The 15,233-nt window shown below is 37.4% G+C and overlaps 1 protein-coding gene across 4 annotated transcripts in view; it reads left to right on the top strand.

Annotated features, from left to right (window-relative positions):
• The window catches only part of Kctd16 (potassium channel tetramerization domain containing 16), a 284,549-nt gene extending 275,124 nt beyond the window's left edge, over nucleotides 1–9,425 (top strand). For all 4 annotated transcript variants that reach the window (XM_010627039.2, XM_033766879.1, XM_033766883.1 and 1 more), the window contains one exon: nucleotides 450–9,425. In XM_010627039.2, the coding sequence (XP_010625341.1) occupies nucleotides 450–904 (455 nt within the window). In that variant the 3' untranslated portion in view covers nucleotides 905–9,425. The remainder of the gene's footprint in view (nucleotides 1–449) is intronic.
• The last annotated feature ends 5,808 nt before the right edge of the window (nucleotides 9,426–15,233 follow it).

Here is a 15,233-nt window from a genome sequence, read left to right as displayed (position 1 = left end):
GGATTAGGATTTAATGTCATCCACAGGAAAACTGGCTGGCATGTACTGTGTGCATACTGTGTGTTGAGAGCGCATTTCATCAGACTTATCTCAACCTCTCCTATAACTCTAGGAAGTAGAAAAGTTATCCTCATCTCACTGATGAGGAAACTGAAGCTATAAAAATTTAAGGAGTCTGCTAGGGTAACAAGGTTGATAAAATGTAGCTGGGCATTTCTGTGTAAGGCATCTGTAGGTTTAAGCCTTATGGTACCTACTATTTGTTGTACACCACACTATCTTCCTGCCCTCAAGGACTTGGCTTTCTGGTTGCTGCTGTTGTAGCTCACCCTGTGTTCATCCTGCTTCTTCCAAAAACCTACCTGTGCGATGCTTGTGCCTGTGTTTGCTGCTGCACTGCTACAAACTGAGCTGGCATTAACCCCCCGGGTTCTGTGCTTCCCTTCCAGGTGAGCCTTCCAGGTGGTCATCCTCCCATTGCGACTGCTGCTGCAAGAATGGTAAGGGCGGCAAAGAAGGGGAGAGCGGCACGTCCTGCAATGATCTCTCTACTTCCAGCTGCGACAGCCAGTCCGAGGCCAGCTCCCCGCAAGAGACAGTCATCTGTGGGCCCGTGACACGCCAGACAAACATCCAGACTCTGGACCGTCCCATCAAGAAGGGCCCAGTCCAGCTGATCCAGCAGTCAGAGATGCGGAGGAAAAGTGATCTGCTCCGGACTCTGACTTCAGGCTCTAGGGAGTCGAACATGAGCAGCAAAAAAAAAGCTGTTAAGGAAAAGCTCTCAGTTGAGGAAGAGCTGGAGAAATGTATCCAGGATTTCCTAAAGATCAAAATTCCAGATCGGTTCCCTGAGAGAAAACACCCTTGGCAATCTGAACTCTTACGGAAGTATCATCTATAGGGGAGGGCTGGGGGTGGGAGAAGAAAAACAAAAACAAAATCAAGTTACCGTTTTGAAATAAACCTCCTAAAAGAAATTCATGTTTTAAAGGAAAAATAACAGCTAATGATACATATTTGTTAGACCATAATAGTCCACTGATGTACACTACTGCCTACTTTTACCTAGTTCACCTTAACATGCAAATCCACAGGGTAAATTTCTTTCCAGATGTGGAAATACAAGAAAAAAATTTCTGTTGTTGTTTGTTAACTTGGTCCCACGTACTCAGTACCTTCTATACAATGAGAACCAGCTACGTGAGAGTAGCTGTCAGACCTGGGGAGTCATTTATCCCAAACTGGGCTTTTTCTCTCATTTTCTACCTCCTTCCCTTGAACGAGGATATGTGGTAGAAAGAGATCTGGCCAAATGGCATAGGTTTAGTTTTTACTATTATTCTTTCCTTTGTTTATGGGGTGAGGGGAAATGGCAAATTTATATGATTTTTCACTTAAATCTGTACGTGCCAGTTTATATTGACTCCGTATGCATGAGTATTTGTGCAACACAAGCACAACTAAGTCTGTACATACACACAGCGCACAGGACCCAGGGCCTGGACATCCTAAGGACTGTACTCCTGTTGCCAGCAGCCCCTTCCGGAGCCCTTCAGACACATGAGCCTCTGCCTGTTTCTTAAAATGCTCACTGGCTCATGGGCAGATTTCCCAGCCTCTCTTGGCAACACTTTGTAACATGGAATAACCCTCATCATCAACAAATTGTCTTTCTTATTTTAAAATTAATACCCTCAGGCTCCATTTTACAACTTTGCTCTTTCTCTGCATTAGGAGAGGGTGAGAAGAGCTAGTCAGATACTCTGTACATTAAACAAACATTTAGATTCATAAAAATAACTACTGAACGAATGGAATCATCACCCTCCTCTCCGTGTTTCAGAGTTCTTAGCAGCATTTTACTGGTGTGGCCTCTCTACACAGTTCACACAAAATCCTCCTTGTGGATTGTGGAGCTAAGAACAACGTACCATATTTGGATAAGGATAGAGCTTTTGTTTGTTTTCGAGGAATTGCATTTCACATACCTCCTAATTATTTCTCATAAGAATTTTAATTACAATGCTACATTATTACTTGCTGTAGCCAGTTTTGGTTTGCCTTTAGGATTCTGGTATTTGGCTGTATCCATACTAAGGTGTAGTTGTGTCATTTCTATGATGTCCATGACAATCCAACTAGGTAGCTGGAGCTCCAAAGTTAAGATTTCGGCTTTCTAAACTATCTTTTTTTTTTTTTAAATCATATCCTTGCCTGTATGGACACAGCCAAAAAGAAAATGTTAATAGCCATCCGTCCATGTGACTTTGTATTTTATTAATGCACCAACAGCTAGTTCTTTTGTAGACTCGTACTAAATGAAGGTTAAAAGACCAGTTTTAATTTTCAGCCTTCCTCCTGCATTTCAGTGGTAACTGAAAAAAGATCATTGGTCATTCATTACGTGCCAAGTACTCTTAAATTTTTTGTGTGTGTTTATGTGTGTGTGTGTGTGTGTGTGTGTGTGTGTGTATCAAAGGTAATAAGGGCAACTGGATGGTGCCTGTAGGAGAAAATCCTAATGATCACTTTTCTTCTTTTTGAAAACTTTTTTTGATACACATTTACTACGTAAAAGTTTTGTATTGATTTCTGTTATTAGTGGTATCAGTGTATGAATACCTTTTCTAAATTTTTGTATTTCTTGCCTTCACTCCTGGGCAATAGACTCAGGCAATGTTTCCTTGTCTTACTGATTCAAATGGAGTTTAAAATTTTACTTAGGTAAAAGAAAGAAATTTATTTTAGGAGTCATCCAAAGAATTATAATTTATGAATTTGAGTGTTCTTTTATGTATCAATATATTAGCAGGTATTTAATTTTAACTACAACATAGCTTTGCTTGTAAAACCCATCTATAAGCCTTCATTCTTCTAAGTGTGTCTTATGATACATCAAAATGCTATCATCAGAATTGCAGAGCTCAGTGAGTTATGGATTATAAATTGAATTTGAAACTTAATTAAATAATTCTTGTAGTCTCATTTGGAAGAGCTTTAAAAAAATTTGGAGTTTAAGTAAATTGGCCAAAGCCTCAACTTCCTAAAATTTCATACCTAGCTATAATAGCATGAAGTTAGACACACAAGCAGACAAGAACTGAAGAACTGAGTTGTCAGTCAACCCACTTTTTTTACTGTGTATATCAAACTGGAAATTCAGTACTGTGCAAGAGGTGTTCATGGCACTGACCCTCCAGCTCCTGGGCAGCTATGTTATTTTGTTTCAGTGCAGGTATTTTTATATACCCAGTGAACAAAAGTAGTAGTAGGAAATCTTTTAAAACAACAACAGGACACTTACTCTTAGCTGGCTCTAGACTGGCACCTTCCCCTTTGTAAAATTTCTAATAGTTAGGTCAACAGCATGGTGTTAATCTGTGCGGTGTTGGAATAGAGACGAATATCAACTGGGTCGGTGAGTGGCTCTGAGGACTTGCTGAGTTACCTACTGTGGCCCAGGCTGACTGCAGCAGTGGAAATGAGTTCTATCTGTGTGAGTTATGAGAATAAATGTTCTAGTGGCTCAGGCAGTCAGTCCTTTTTCACTGAAGTTAAAGTGGTTTTCAGAATTTTCAGTTCGATTGTGGACAAAACCATATAGGTAGTTCACTTGTTGAACATTGGTTATGACAAGGGCACTGAATTATTGATATGAAGAAACTAATGGTATCCGGTGGGTCAAATGAATGGGGAAATCTTATTGTAGAGCACCCCCCACTTCATCCTTTAGGTTGTCTCCCCCCAAATCCCACAATGCTAAATTTAATGAGCCTGGGAAGGCCTTTCCCTATAGGTGTATTGGTCCCCGAGTCATAAACATATTGATGAAGCCCTCTTACCTCCTATCAACAAAAAGAAGTAATCTACATTCAGTAGAAAAATGGCAAGGCAGGAAAATAAAAATACCAGATCGCTCCTTCCTATGCTAAGAAATGATTGTACTGAGATGTGGTCACAGAAAAACGCGAAGTGGCTTCCAAAGTAGAGTTCAGTGATGTTTTCCTTTGAAATTACAAGCACAGATACCTTACTGGAAATGCCCAAGTGGCAATTTAAAATAAAAGAGGAGAACAATGCTCTCATTAGCATCTCTTCTGCTCCTTATTACTTCATAGTTACGTCTGTTCCAACTGATTCACTTTTGGGGGCACACTGATTAAAGGGGGCTGACATGGAACTTTTCAATTTTCAGTTGGCCTTGTTTGATTTAGGGGCACCCTTATTCACAGGCACAAGTGTGTTGCTCATTTTGAATTCTCTTGTTAACCACTGCTTGTGCTGCTAGTTTACTTTTGTTTCCCTGGGCTTTATACCCTCCCTGAGTGTCTTTTGTCAGTGTTAAGCAAAACATGCTCCAGTGAGAAAAAGGAAAGGTGTTTTTGCAAAATCACTTGACACTAGTTCCTGCAGTAGGAGTCAAACTTTGATTCTCAAGCATCCTTTTTCTGCAGTTTCACCCTTTCAATTTTCACCTACTATAAAGGCCTAACGGCATGTGAGTGCTGGTATTTTCTGCCACTGGACACATTGCTGGGGAATTTGACTAAACTTGGACTTCTAGATGATCTTTACTAGGATTAATATGAATTTTCTCTGAACTTTTTGGAAGGAATCTTTGTCACCTCCACTTGACATAGCAATTTTTAAAGGAAAAATAAAGGAAGTTATTTTTCCCTCAGATGACTCTGGCAGATAAATGTTTTTGCCAGTTTGAATGCTGGGCGATAGGTTAGTATGAGCCATTTCTCTTTCATATCTTGGTATAGTTGATGCCTTGCAATCTTGATGGCCCACTGTTTCAATTTATTTATTTTCTTTTATATTGTACAAATATAAAGACTCAAAATGAGTGTTCGGTGTTCTGAGTTACAGTGGAGTTAGATGTCATTCGTACAAGCCTCTACGATGATTAATATCTGCAGAGAAATTAGACCAAATGAAACCTGCTGGAATGGGTTTGATTTATATTCCTTTCATCCTTCTGTTTGTAGACAAAATGGTTATTGTTCTCCACCCCTGCTGAAAGAGAAGCCTTACACGTTAATAATCACAATCTTGTGATGCAACCTGAGTTTGTTTGCAATGTCTGCTTTCCTCATCTTGCTGTATACATTGGAATGAAGTCTTTCCCCAGCTACCTTTTGTGAACATTTCAGCAGGGATTCACAGCACTCAATATGCACAAAATCATCTAGCATTTTTTCGATGCAGATTTCTTCACCTTAATGCCAAAGTTTGAGTTAGAAACTTGAATCAAGGCCAAAGAATCTGCATTTTGAAAAAGCATTCTTACTGAGTTTACTGAAGACAGTCTGTTGACCTTTTTTGTTAGTAACTGCTATTTGGAGACTGTGGAGAGGTCAGGGTTTCTCTCACATGCTAATGGTGCTTCCTTATCCTCTAACATTCTTCCCTCTACAAATAAGTGAAAGCATGTATTATTCATTATTCTAAAAGAAGGGGCTCAAAACAGAACATTGGTAGTACTGGGGTAGATTAGATTTTATCAGGATCCCTTTGCCATCCATCTGCCTCTCAGCCATAGTCCCTTCCCTGTAAGGTGCATTTGTGCCCCATCCCCACCCCATCATTATAGTTTTATGCCCAGGTAGGTCACAGTACATCTTTAAATGAGATATATCCTGATACTATCGAACCAGGAATAAAGAAAAGGATCTTTTCCAAGGAGAGCTTCTCATTTGCTTACTCATTTTGAGTCAGAGAGACTTGAGAAGCCATCTGTTACTTAATGATGGCTATGGCCCCAAAGCTCATTCTGTTAGATCTATGTGGATATGTATTGATTAATGAATTTGGGTTATATTGTCAATAAAATCCTGAACCACTGAAATATTTATTTTCCCCACTTTGTGGTAGAACTATGAGGATCTCAGATAATGAAGTTCTTGAATGCTAAAAAGTTAAAGGAAAACCCCATATATGAGAATAATTGCAAAAGGAAGAAGGGATGCTTCCAAATGGTATTATTCCACACATAATAACACAAAAGAAAGTGCAAGTGAAGTCTTAGAATTTTTTAGTCACTCTGATCAAAAGAGATGGCTATGCTGTGATTATTCAAATAAAAAACATAACAAAAACAAACACCCTATAAGGCTGTAATGATAACCTAGTTGGCCCTACCGACATTATAAAGTCACAGAACAGATGCCAGATTCCCACTTTATAAGAAATAGAGAACGGATGGATTAGAGAATGAATGGCTTGTCATGATCATTAGTGAATATTTAGTTAAAGATTATTGCCAAAGCAAACTAATCATTAATAAAATTGATAAACTTGTGCTGCTAATTAAGGTTACTTGGTCAATATAAAACCGAAACAAATTTGATTTGGTTTGTTGCCTTCTCTCCTCTCCTTCCCCAAATGCGATCTCTGCTCCCCCAACTTCCTGACCTTTAAAGAATGTTCCACTTGTTTGTGAACAAATTGTGTTGTTAATTGGATAATTAATTTTAAGTTTTAGACCTTCATTCTTGCTTTATTGAGGGGAATTACTTTAAAAACCATAAAGAAAAATGTATCCTGGCCCAGCAGTTATGAGGGGAGTTGTCTTGGGGGAGGGTGAAGGTTATTTTCCTATCAATCAACCTTTAAAAGCACTTAACAAGAGATTTAGTAAGTCTTCTTTCTCCAGTGAATGCTCCACTAGGCAATTCATTCTTAGATTGACCTTTAGCTAATTTGTCTACATTTGCACAATTAAAATCAGTGTTACTTCAGATCCTCCTTGATGTGGGTTCCATCCATCACAATGGAAACAGTTGATACACCACGAAATAGTGAAGAATTGTCTCAAGATTGTATTTGTGTGCATGTATGTGTGTGCATGGGGTCTAGGTGTACTTTTCAGGTTAGTGTTGGGTCACTGGCTAATGTGCATGTGAGTGCTGAGTGCCATAAGGGAAGAACTCTTTGGTTACAAAGTTGAACAGCTTAGTTCTGAAGGATGCTTGTCTTATGGTGGATATCAGTCCTTGAGAATGTTGAGTAAAATGGTCTTTTAATATGACATTACAGATTTGTGGGAGAAAATCAAAACGTTTTTTTATTTAATGGTCAAGAATAATGTCTTACCAAAAAGAAAAGAATAAGAAAGAAAGAAGAAGAGGGTACTAGGACCCAAGACTTCATTGCTAGGTAAGCACTCTTCTACTAAGCTGCACCCCCAGCCTCTTAGAATTCAATTTTGAAAGCTAAAACAGACACAGAATTCACATTGATCACCAGCAGTTTTTCTCAGTTATAGCCAGTGGTCCATAGTTTTATCTTTTTATATGAAAGAGAGACGGAGACAGTTTTAAGAAAAGTCTCTTTGATTTATGTGGCTTGTGTACATTTAAGTTAGTGATTCTCAACAAGGAATGATTCTGTAGCCCAGGGGGCTTTTAGCAATGTGTGGAGACATTTTTGATTTTCATGATTGAGGGGTGCTGTTGACATCTAATGGACGGAAGCTAGAGATGCTACTAAAAATCCTGCAGTTCACAGTAAAGACTGTTACAACGTAGAATTATCCATCCCCAAGTGTCAACGGTGTTTAGGTTGAGAAACTCTGAAGGCTTGGTTTAAATTTGTGAAGCATTTTCCTGTACCATGTCCAGAAGTGATAAGATAAAAAAGAACAATAATAATTAGTTACCAATTTAAATGTATATAGGGTTTACTTAAAATTAGGTACAATTATCCATTTGTATCAACATGAAAGGTAAGCGTTAGAGAGAAAAATATAGAATCCCCCATAGCATTCTGATAGTGATGAGGCAGGTCTGTAGTTTATTGTATCCTCTACTTCAATTTCTGTGCCTCAGAAAAATTATAGTTCATTGGCATTGTCAAACTTGTAAAAGTTAAATTATCAGTGAAGCTCTTTGGGAGGCTTTTTAGTTTTCACGACTTATGTTGCATATGTTTTTCAGAGTGATCAATAACAGGTAACAAGGTACTTGTAGACATGAAACCAGTACTGGGAGAAAGTTTTTAGAATGGGCCAATATTTTCTTCATCTTTAACTGCTCATCATAGCACTTTATGTCTTTGGGCTAAATACCTACTTATTAAACATGGCATGAAGGTTATGGAAAATATCCTTTCTAGGGCCACATAGGATCTCACTTCCTGTTTTCAAGAATGTGAGTCTTAGTACAGGCCCTGGCTACAGGCCTTATTATGGCATGTGCATAAACTACTTTATTAGGACATAAAACACATATGTAATCTCAGATAATTTGACATTTTTCCTCTAATTTAGTATACCAACATCACAAGTGATGAAATAAAAGTCAGATCACTCACTTCCCATTGTATACAAGTGAAACCAAGGACAAGAGAATTTAAATTAGTTATTCACTTATTTGTTTATTTATGCATGCATTCAGAAAATGATTGTTGAATGCATACCAAGTACAGATCACTATAATGAATGTTATAATAGACTAGAGAATCAAATGTGGAATAAAGAACTTGAATTCAAATCCCTAAAATCCTAGACTAATTTATTTTTCTTTGTAGTTCTGCTCAACGTTCTGGAATTATGGTTTAAATATTAAGTTATAAATAATGCATATTAAGGATTTTGTGCCCAAAATTCCAAGTGCTTTACAAACCCTATCTCATTTAATCCTGTAATAACCCATGAAATAGGCCTTGGCACTATCTTCTTTCTTACACACGAGGTCAGTGAGGCTCAGAAACAGGAAGTAGCAAAGGCCCATAGTTAACAGTGACAGGGCTGATTGTCATGAACTCCAAAGGCTCACCTGTCTCATAACCTCTGCTGTTTTTTCTCTGGACTTTGTCTGTTCCTTGTCTCTTCAACTCTAAGTGAAAGGGAGGCCAGGGAGATCCTAGCCTGACATGTTTCCTAAAAGTCATTATTTATTTTTAAATTATATATACAACTAGGCATGCGTCTTCTAAGAAGACAAAGGAGGGGCAGATTTGGAAGGGTAGTTTTTCCTGCTGTGGGCTGTACTTTATGCCACAAACATTATATGGAATCATAATATTGCAGAACAAATTTCTGATAAGTATTGGTCCATTATGAAACCCCAAGTGGCAGACCAGGTTCCACCCAGGAGGATTCTACCCGTTTCTGTGTGCTATGCTGCATTAAGGTCACCAGGGCAAGTTTCACAAGTAAAATAGGTGTGTGAGTGTAGATATGTGTATTCATACATATATGTATTTAGATTTCTTCTAGTTTCACCTTTGAGTTTAAAACTGTTTTTAAAATTCAAGTCAGCTCAGAAATCCAACAGAATTGAATGCCCCCAACATCTCACTGTTGCTGCTGTAGGCTGGGGAACAGAGGCAGCAGCAGAAAAGGGACTGCACTGACATAGGTGAAAGAGTGTGAGTATGTGTGTGTGTGTGTGTGTGTGTGTGTGTATGTATGTAAGTTTATTTATAAAACTACATATATATGTATATATGTGTTTATATCTATCTAAATTTATATATATATATAAATATCTATATATATGTATACACACATGAAACTCATAGTTTGAAAATCTTTGGAATTTTGAGTTTGGGAAAATTATTATAATTTATATTTAGTTTCCTAGATAATCTACTAATTTCTGGTTTCCCAAGTTTTCTTCCACTATGAATGTGTATATTTATTTGTAGTACAGAGCATACAATTGAAATCCGTAGATTTAACATCATTGGATACAAAAGTGCATTTCAAGAAATGTCAAACTTATAAAACTGGCTTATTAAACCATTTGTAGGAATTTCAAACTATGTGTTTTCAAACTTATTCATTACAAAAAACAACAAAAAAAATTAAAAATCCAAATGAACAATGATGATGTTTAGGAACAAAAGAAAAAGAAAATATAAATATGGATAGCACAAAACCAGAGATTATTGCCTTCATGGTACATATTGGATCATCTGTCATCTCCTAGTTGTTTTTATTTTATCATTTGTGCTTTTCTCTATGGCCTACACAACTTACAGGTGGAATTAATTGTTTATTTTGAAGCTATAGTAGATAATTTATAATATACATATTGTAAATAGATACTGAAGCTCAAGGACACATGTATTAATAACCAAACACTAGTCTCCTGGGAACAAGCCTTTCAGCCTGTTTATAGAAATACCAAAATAGTTGCTCAAAGAAGGAACAATGTATAGTCAAATGAAATAAAATGTTATTTATTTTGGCATTCTATAGATATCACAACCAAATGACTGAATTATGGGCACTCCTACAAATACAGTAAGTTATGGTCTTATAGCCATGGGCTTTGCCTCTTATTGGGAAATATGAAAAATATTTAAGTCAACCTATGCAAACAGAGTTTCCCTGGTGCTCCTTGGAATCAGTTTGTATGTGAACAAGCCTGTCCCTTCAGAAATATATGGTTCCCAGGCCGGGAATCAGCTGAGATACCAGGCATAGACTCCTCCTCTGACATACCTACAGCACCTGTGAGTGAAGCAAATATCGTCATTCATTTTTCCCCTATGAGTTCCTTGAATATGTAGTCTTAAAAGCATTAGCAAAAAGTTATTTCTTATATTCTAAATATTCTAATTATTTAACTATTTAAATCTTAAGTATTTATATATTTAAATATTCTAATTAGGATTAAGGACACTCAAAGGAATGATTATTTTTCTCCAGAAGTTTGGAACAGAAGGAGGTTTTTACATCATCCTGGCTTCAAGTTCCCATGCCATGTTGTTTATTTTTAATTTCAAAGGAAAATGTTGAATCAGGAGAATTTTTCTTAAAATTCTCTCCTGAATGTATTTTTCTTTAATCATGAGAGTGGGACTGTCAGAACTCCTGACCTTGCTTCTGTTCTAAAAGATAGATTCGTGAACTGCTGAAAAAAATATACTACTTAAAATACATAGAAACACCAATTTAGGGAAGCTGCATTTCAGAACCCAGTAAAAGTTGTTAATGGGATCTGCTTTCTGTGAATCACTCCTTGGATTGGTCTTAGTGTTCAGCTTAGTCTGTAAAATGAATCTTTGTGTTGGCCGAAGGAATTTAAATAGAAATCTTAGTTAAATTCTTGTTTCCTACATCGTTTATAACCAAGACAGTACTGGGTAGAACCTAACAAAATAATTTGTCCAAGTTAAATTGACATGATTAAATAATATCAGCACAACCCTTAACACATAAAATTAAGGACCCTGTTGGTGAGATTACCTGGAGATCTTCAAATATATTTTACCAGGGATTGTCAAATTCCTCTTTCTGTCTCTGATGCTTTGAAAGCGATGCCAGCACAAAGAAGTCTGAATTTTGCTAGAATTAACAATGGCAATTTATTAGGGCCTTGCTCATGTTACTTTTTCCTGACCTCATTCAAGCACTTGATGATTTGGGTCAGTTTCTTGCACACAGATGTATACCAAGTGACACCCATTGAAATTACCTCTTCTCTTTTCCAATGCAGTTTGCTTGTACATAAGTGTAATGTCAGATTGTTTCCAGGTTCTTTTTGTGTGTAATTGTGATAACTAATTTAACTCAAACTTTAAAGGAATCTGTTTACTGAAAGGTGTTAAAATGAACGTGCTTATTACAGTATAAACGTCATTAATTATGGACTCACACGAATGCATGTCTACGCGTCGTCAATTTCCAGCAGCTTGGTGATTCAGCAAAAGGCTGCAGTCTGTGAATAGCAAATATACATAAACTACTGTGACGCTGATAACTCAGTAGCTGTTTTACCTTGGTATGTAACACTGTACATCTCAGCCTGCTGTATTTCTTTCTTACCTATGTATTTTTGCAAGAGAAACATGCTAAAAATAGTAATACTAATGTCCCAGTGGAATTGCACACTATTTTGGCAATTATTGGTTCACTCAAAAGGCAACTGCCTGTAGATGGAACAACAGCCCTGAGCAACATATAAATATATACATACATATATACGTATGCAATATCGACAGTGCTAATTACTACCATCTATTCTCACTGCCAATGGAAACAAACTATTTTCTTTGAAATCACTGATAGATATAAAAATTAATTTGCTATTAACTGCTTTCATATTCTGTTTAGTTCTTATAGTATAGTAGATGATACAGGTGCGGTATCAGTATTGTAAAATTGTATGGTGAAAACTACAAAAGTCATTCTGTGGATATATTTTAAAAGGCAGAACAGAAGCTATATTTCAGATTCTTGTGTGAATATAATTACAGAAATAGGTAACTATTTTTATGTGTTTCCATAAATGACTCCATTTCATATACATTGTAATCTAGCACCAATCATAATAAATCATTTGGTAACATTTAGTTGTTATATATATTTTCAGTATATATGAGAATGATGATTCAACATTATTTCATGCTAATTTCAGAATTTCACATAAAAGATAATTGCTATTGCAATTAGTTTATATCTACTTTAGTGTGGCAACTTGCTGATTTGGGGTACAAAAGCAGAAAGCTTAGTACGTTGATTATTTAATGTATTTAGAATGAAATTGCAAAGGATGGATGTCTTGTCCCTGCTTCTTGTTGAGTGATTTGCACTATTTATTTATTAATAATCAAACCTCTTTAAATTCTAGTTTCCTCATCTGTAAATAAGAGATAAAAAATAATAGATCATAAGATTCCTGTGAGAATTAAATTAGATAATGAAAGCAAAGCATTTCTCAGTATCTAACACATTAAAATGATGCTTAATAATGCCTATTTATTTTCATTACTATTACTCAAATCAAGTTTTAGAGTTTGCCTTTAACACACGCACACATATATTTTCCTCTTTAGCATTTCCTATAATGTTAAATACTTGTGCTTCTTAATCAGAAGAGGAGATTATAAAGAGAAAAAAATAGTTCTTGAACCTGAAGGCGTTCTAGAAATAATTTGGCTTTTTGCTAATGTGAAGTGTGTTCATCAGAACTCTTCCTCCACGATGTGCACTCAAAATACGGAAGGAATGGGATGATGTGCAGTTTGAAAAATATAACTTGTTTGTGTACACAAACTGCCTCATAATGCTTAAATGTTCTTCCTATACAAAGCCCTGAAGATCTGCAGAAAAGGAACTTGCAAAATTTATTTTCTGAGAGTCTCCCAGACTTCTCTCACCAAGGATGTTCATAGTTTGGGAACATACACTTTAAGGGGTGCTGATTTAGCCAGTCTTTTTCTCTTTCAGGAGGGAAAAGCTGAGACCCAGAGAGGGGAGGGTGTGTTAAAGGTGTAGAGGTTCTGAGTTTATAACTTCACCTATGGAATTAGGCAAGGATACTCTGTACCAAGTTACTCTGGTGTAAATGGCTGGCAAGAGTAATGAGGTCCTTCTGAAAACCTTCTCTAAGGTTGTAGAATCTGCTTTGCTTAGATCCATAGTAGAATCACATGAAGTACTGAAAGCCAAGCAGGTGACAGGTGAGAACCAATGTGCAGTAATATTTTAGAGTCAGTCACTGCTGAGATCACTGATTTGCAGATATTGTCATCACTGCGAAACAGATATTGGACCACACTGAACTTCAGTCCACTAGAATGATAAGCGCCTACATAGACCAAAGTGGTGAAGGCATTTGGAGAGGGATTTTCCTATGAATTCTTATGTGGGAAGCTATGGGCTTTCTTCTGAAAAGCTTAGAGGGGAAGCCCCTGTGTTGTGAAATTGTGAAGTTAATAACCCCCGACACATTAAAACTTGTTTAAGTAGAGCCATAACTTCCTTAGACTCAGGTTACAGAGAAAGACAGAGCCACCATTCCTGAAGGATACAGACAAGCATTTACGAAAGGAGGAAATGTTGGATACTGATTTAACTGACTGTAGCCTTAACGGAAGAGAAACAACATGTAATTTGTCACCATTTTTCTGCCAAGTACAGAAGCTATCTTGTCCACAAATCAAGGGTTCTAAGAATACTCTTGAGTCATTAGAGAGTGATATGGACGGTGAGAATACAAAGTTGTTCTCTTGACTTACCTGGGAGACTGGAAGAAAAAGAGGGAACGTAGGGAATATACAGCACTGATGATGGATCAGGAGACATTCTGCTTCTGATCCTTGGAGAGATCTGGGTGGACTATTTTCTCATCACCTCAGCACTGTAGTTGCAAGAAGCCAATGCCTACACATAGTCGCTACCCAAAGCCTCATTCTTTGGATAAACTGAGCTGAGCAGGACTTGATCAGAAAGTTCATAGCTTGTGGAATGAGGTCAGTGAAATAGGCAAAAACACCCCCCTCAGACAATACTTCACCTCCCCTCCAATTTTAATCCAAAAGCGGTGTTCCTTCCTATGCCTGCAAAGCACTTAGAGCGCCCATCAATCTCTGCTAATGTGGCAGCTGCCGCTGAAAGTGGTCTTGATAGGTGTTTCTCTCAATAGGGGGGCAGAAAAATCTCCAGGCCAGCCAGAACAACAGCATCTTTAAATAAACCAACTTCACTTTTTAAGCCTCAAAAGTAACAACGTGTCAGCAGCAAAGGCCCAGATGGGCAGATTTTTCAAATTCTCCAAATACCAGAGAGCTACAGGTGTACTCCACGGGGCCATCACTTTTTCTTGCAATCATGTCATGAAAGCACCAAGGAGAAAGTCTGGGGATTAAAATGTGTCCTTGATTTGTCTCTTTGCTGTGACCCCCTGCATGGCCTATTAGGGTAAAGAGAAGAAAAACACACTGTGTGCCTTGAAGGCACCTAGTACACTGAAATGGAATTGCTGTTCTCTGTGATTAGGTCCAAGTGCACATGCGCTGTCCCAACCAACCTGCTCCCTGGTGGATATGAAGCGACCTGGCATAACCAAGACCTACAATCACAAAGCCACCTGCACTTGTGACACAGAGAGCTTATTTCTTCTCTCCATTCCCCTGGACTCTCCACTTCCACCTGTGCATTCAAGCTTCTTTCTTTTCTTATTCTGTTTGCTCTTTCTGCCTCTGGAGTATAGAGTTTAATAAATCACAGCACTACTTTTTTAATCCTCCCAAACATAAATACTCTCCTCTCTGGGTCTCAGTTTCCTCATCTGATTTGTAAGTGGAAACTTGGAAAGAGATTATTTATGCACAATTTTGCTGTACTTTTTTTTTTAAATAGAATTTTTACCTAGTCTTTTGCTGGTCTTCTACTTGCCAGAAGAGCTGGTGTGGGGGTTGGGATTTGGTGGTGCCCACAGATTGCTTGCCTTTCTCTGAGGTCTGTATACATACATGTGTATATGTAT

This window comes from Fukomys damarensis, unplaced genomic scaffold, assembly GCF_012274545.1.
Source record: "Fukomys damarensis isolate Sample0158 unplaced genomic scaffold, DMR_v1.0_HiC HiC_scaffold_3, whole genome shotgun sequence".
NCBI lineage: Eukaryota > Metazoa > Chordata > Mammalia > Rodentia > Bathyergidae > Fukomys > Fukomys damarensis.
The sequence above is the reverse complement of the archived record's forward strand: the minus strand, read 5'-3'. Positions and strand labels throughout refer to the sequence as shown.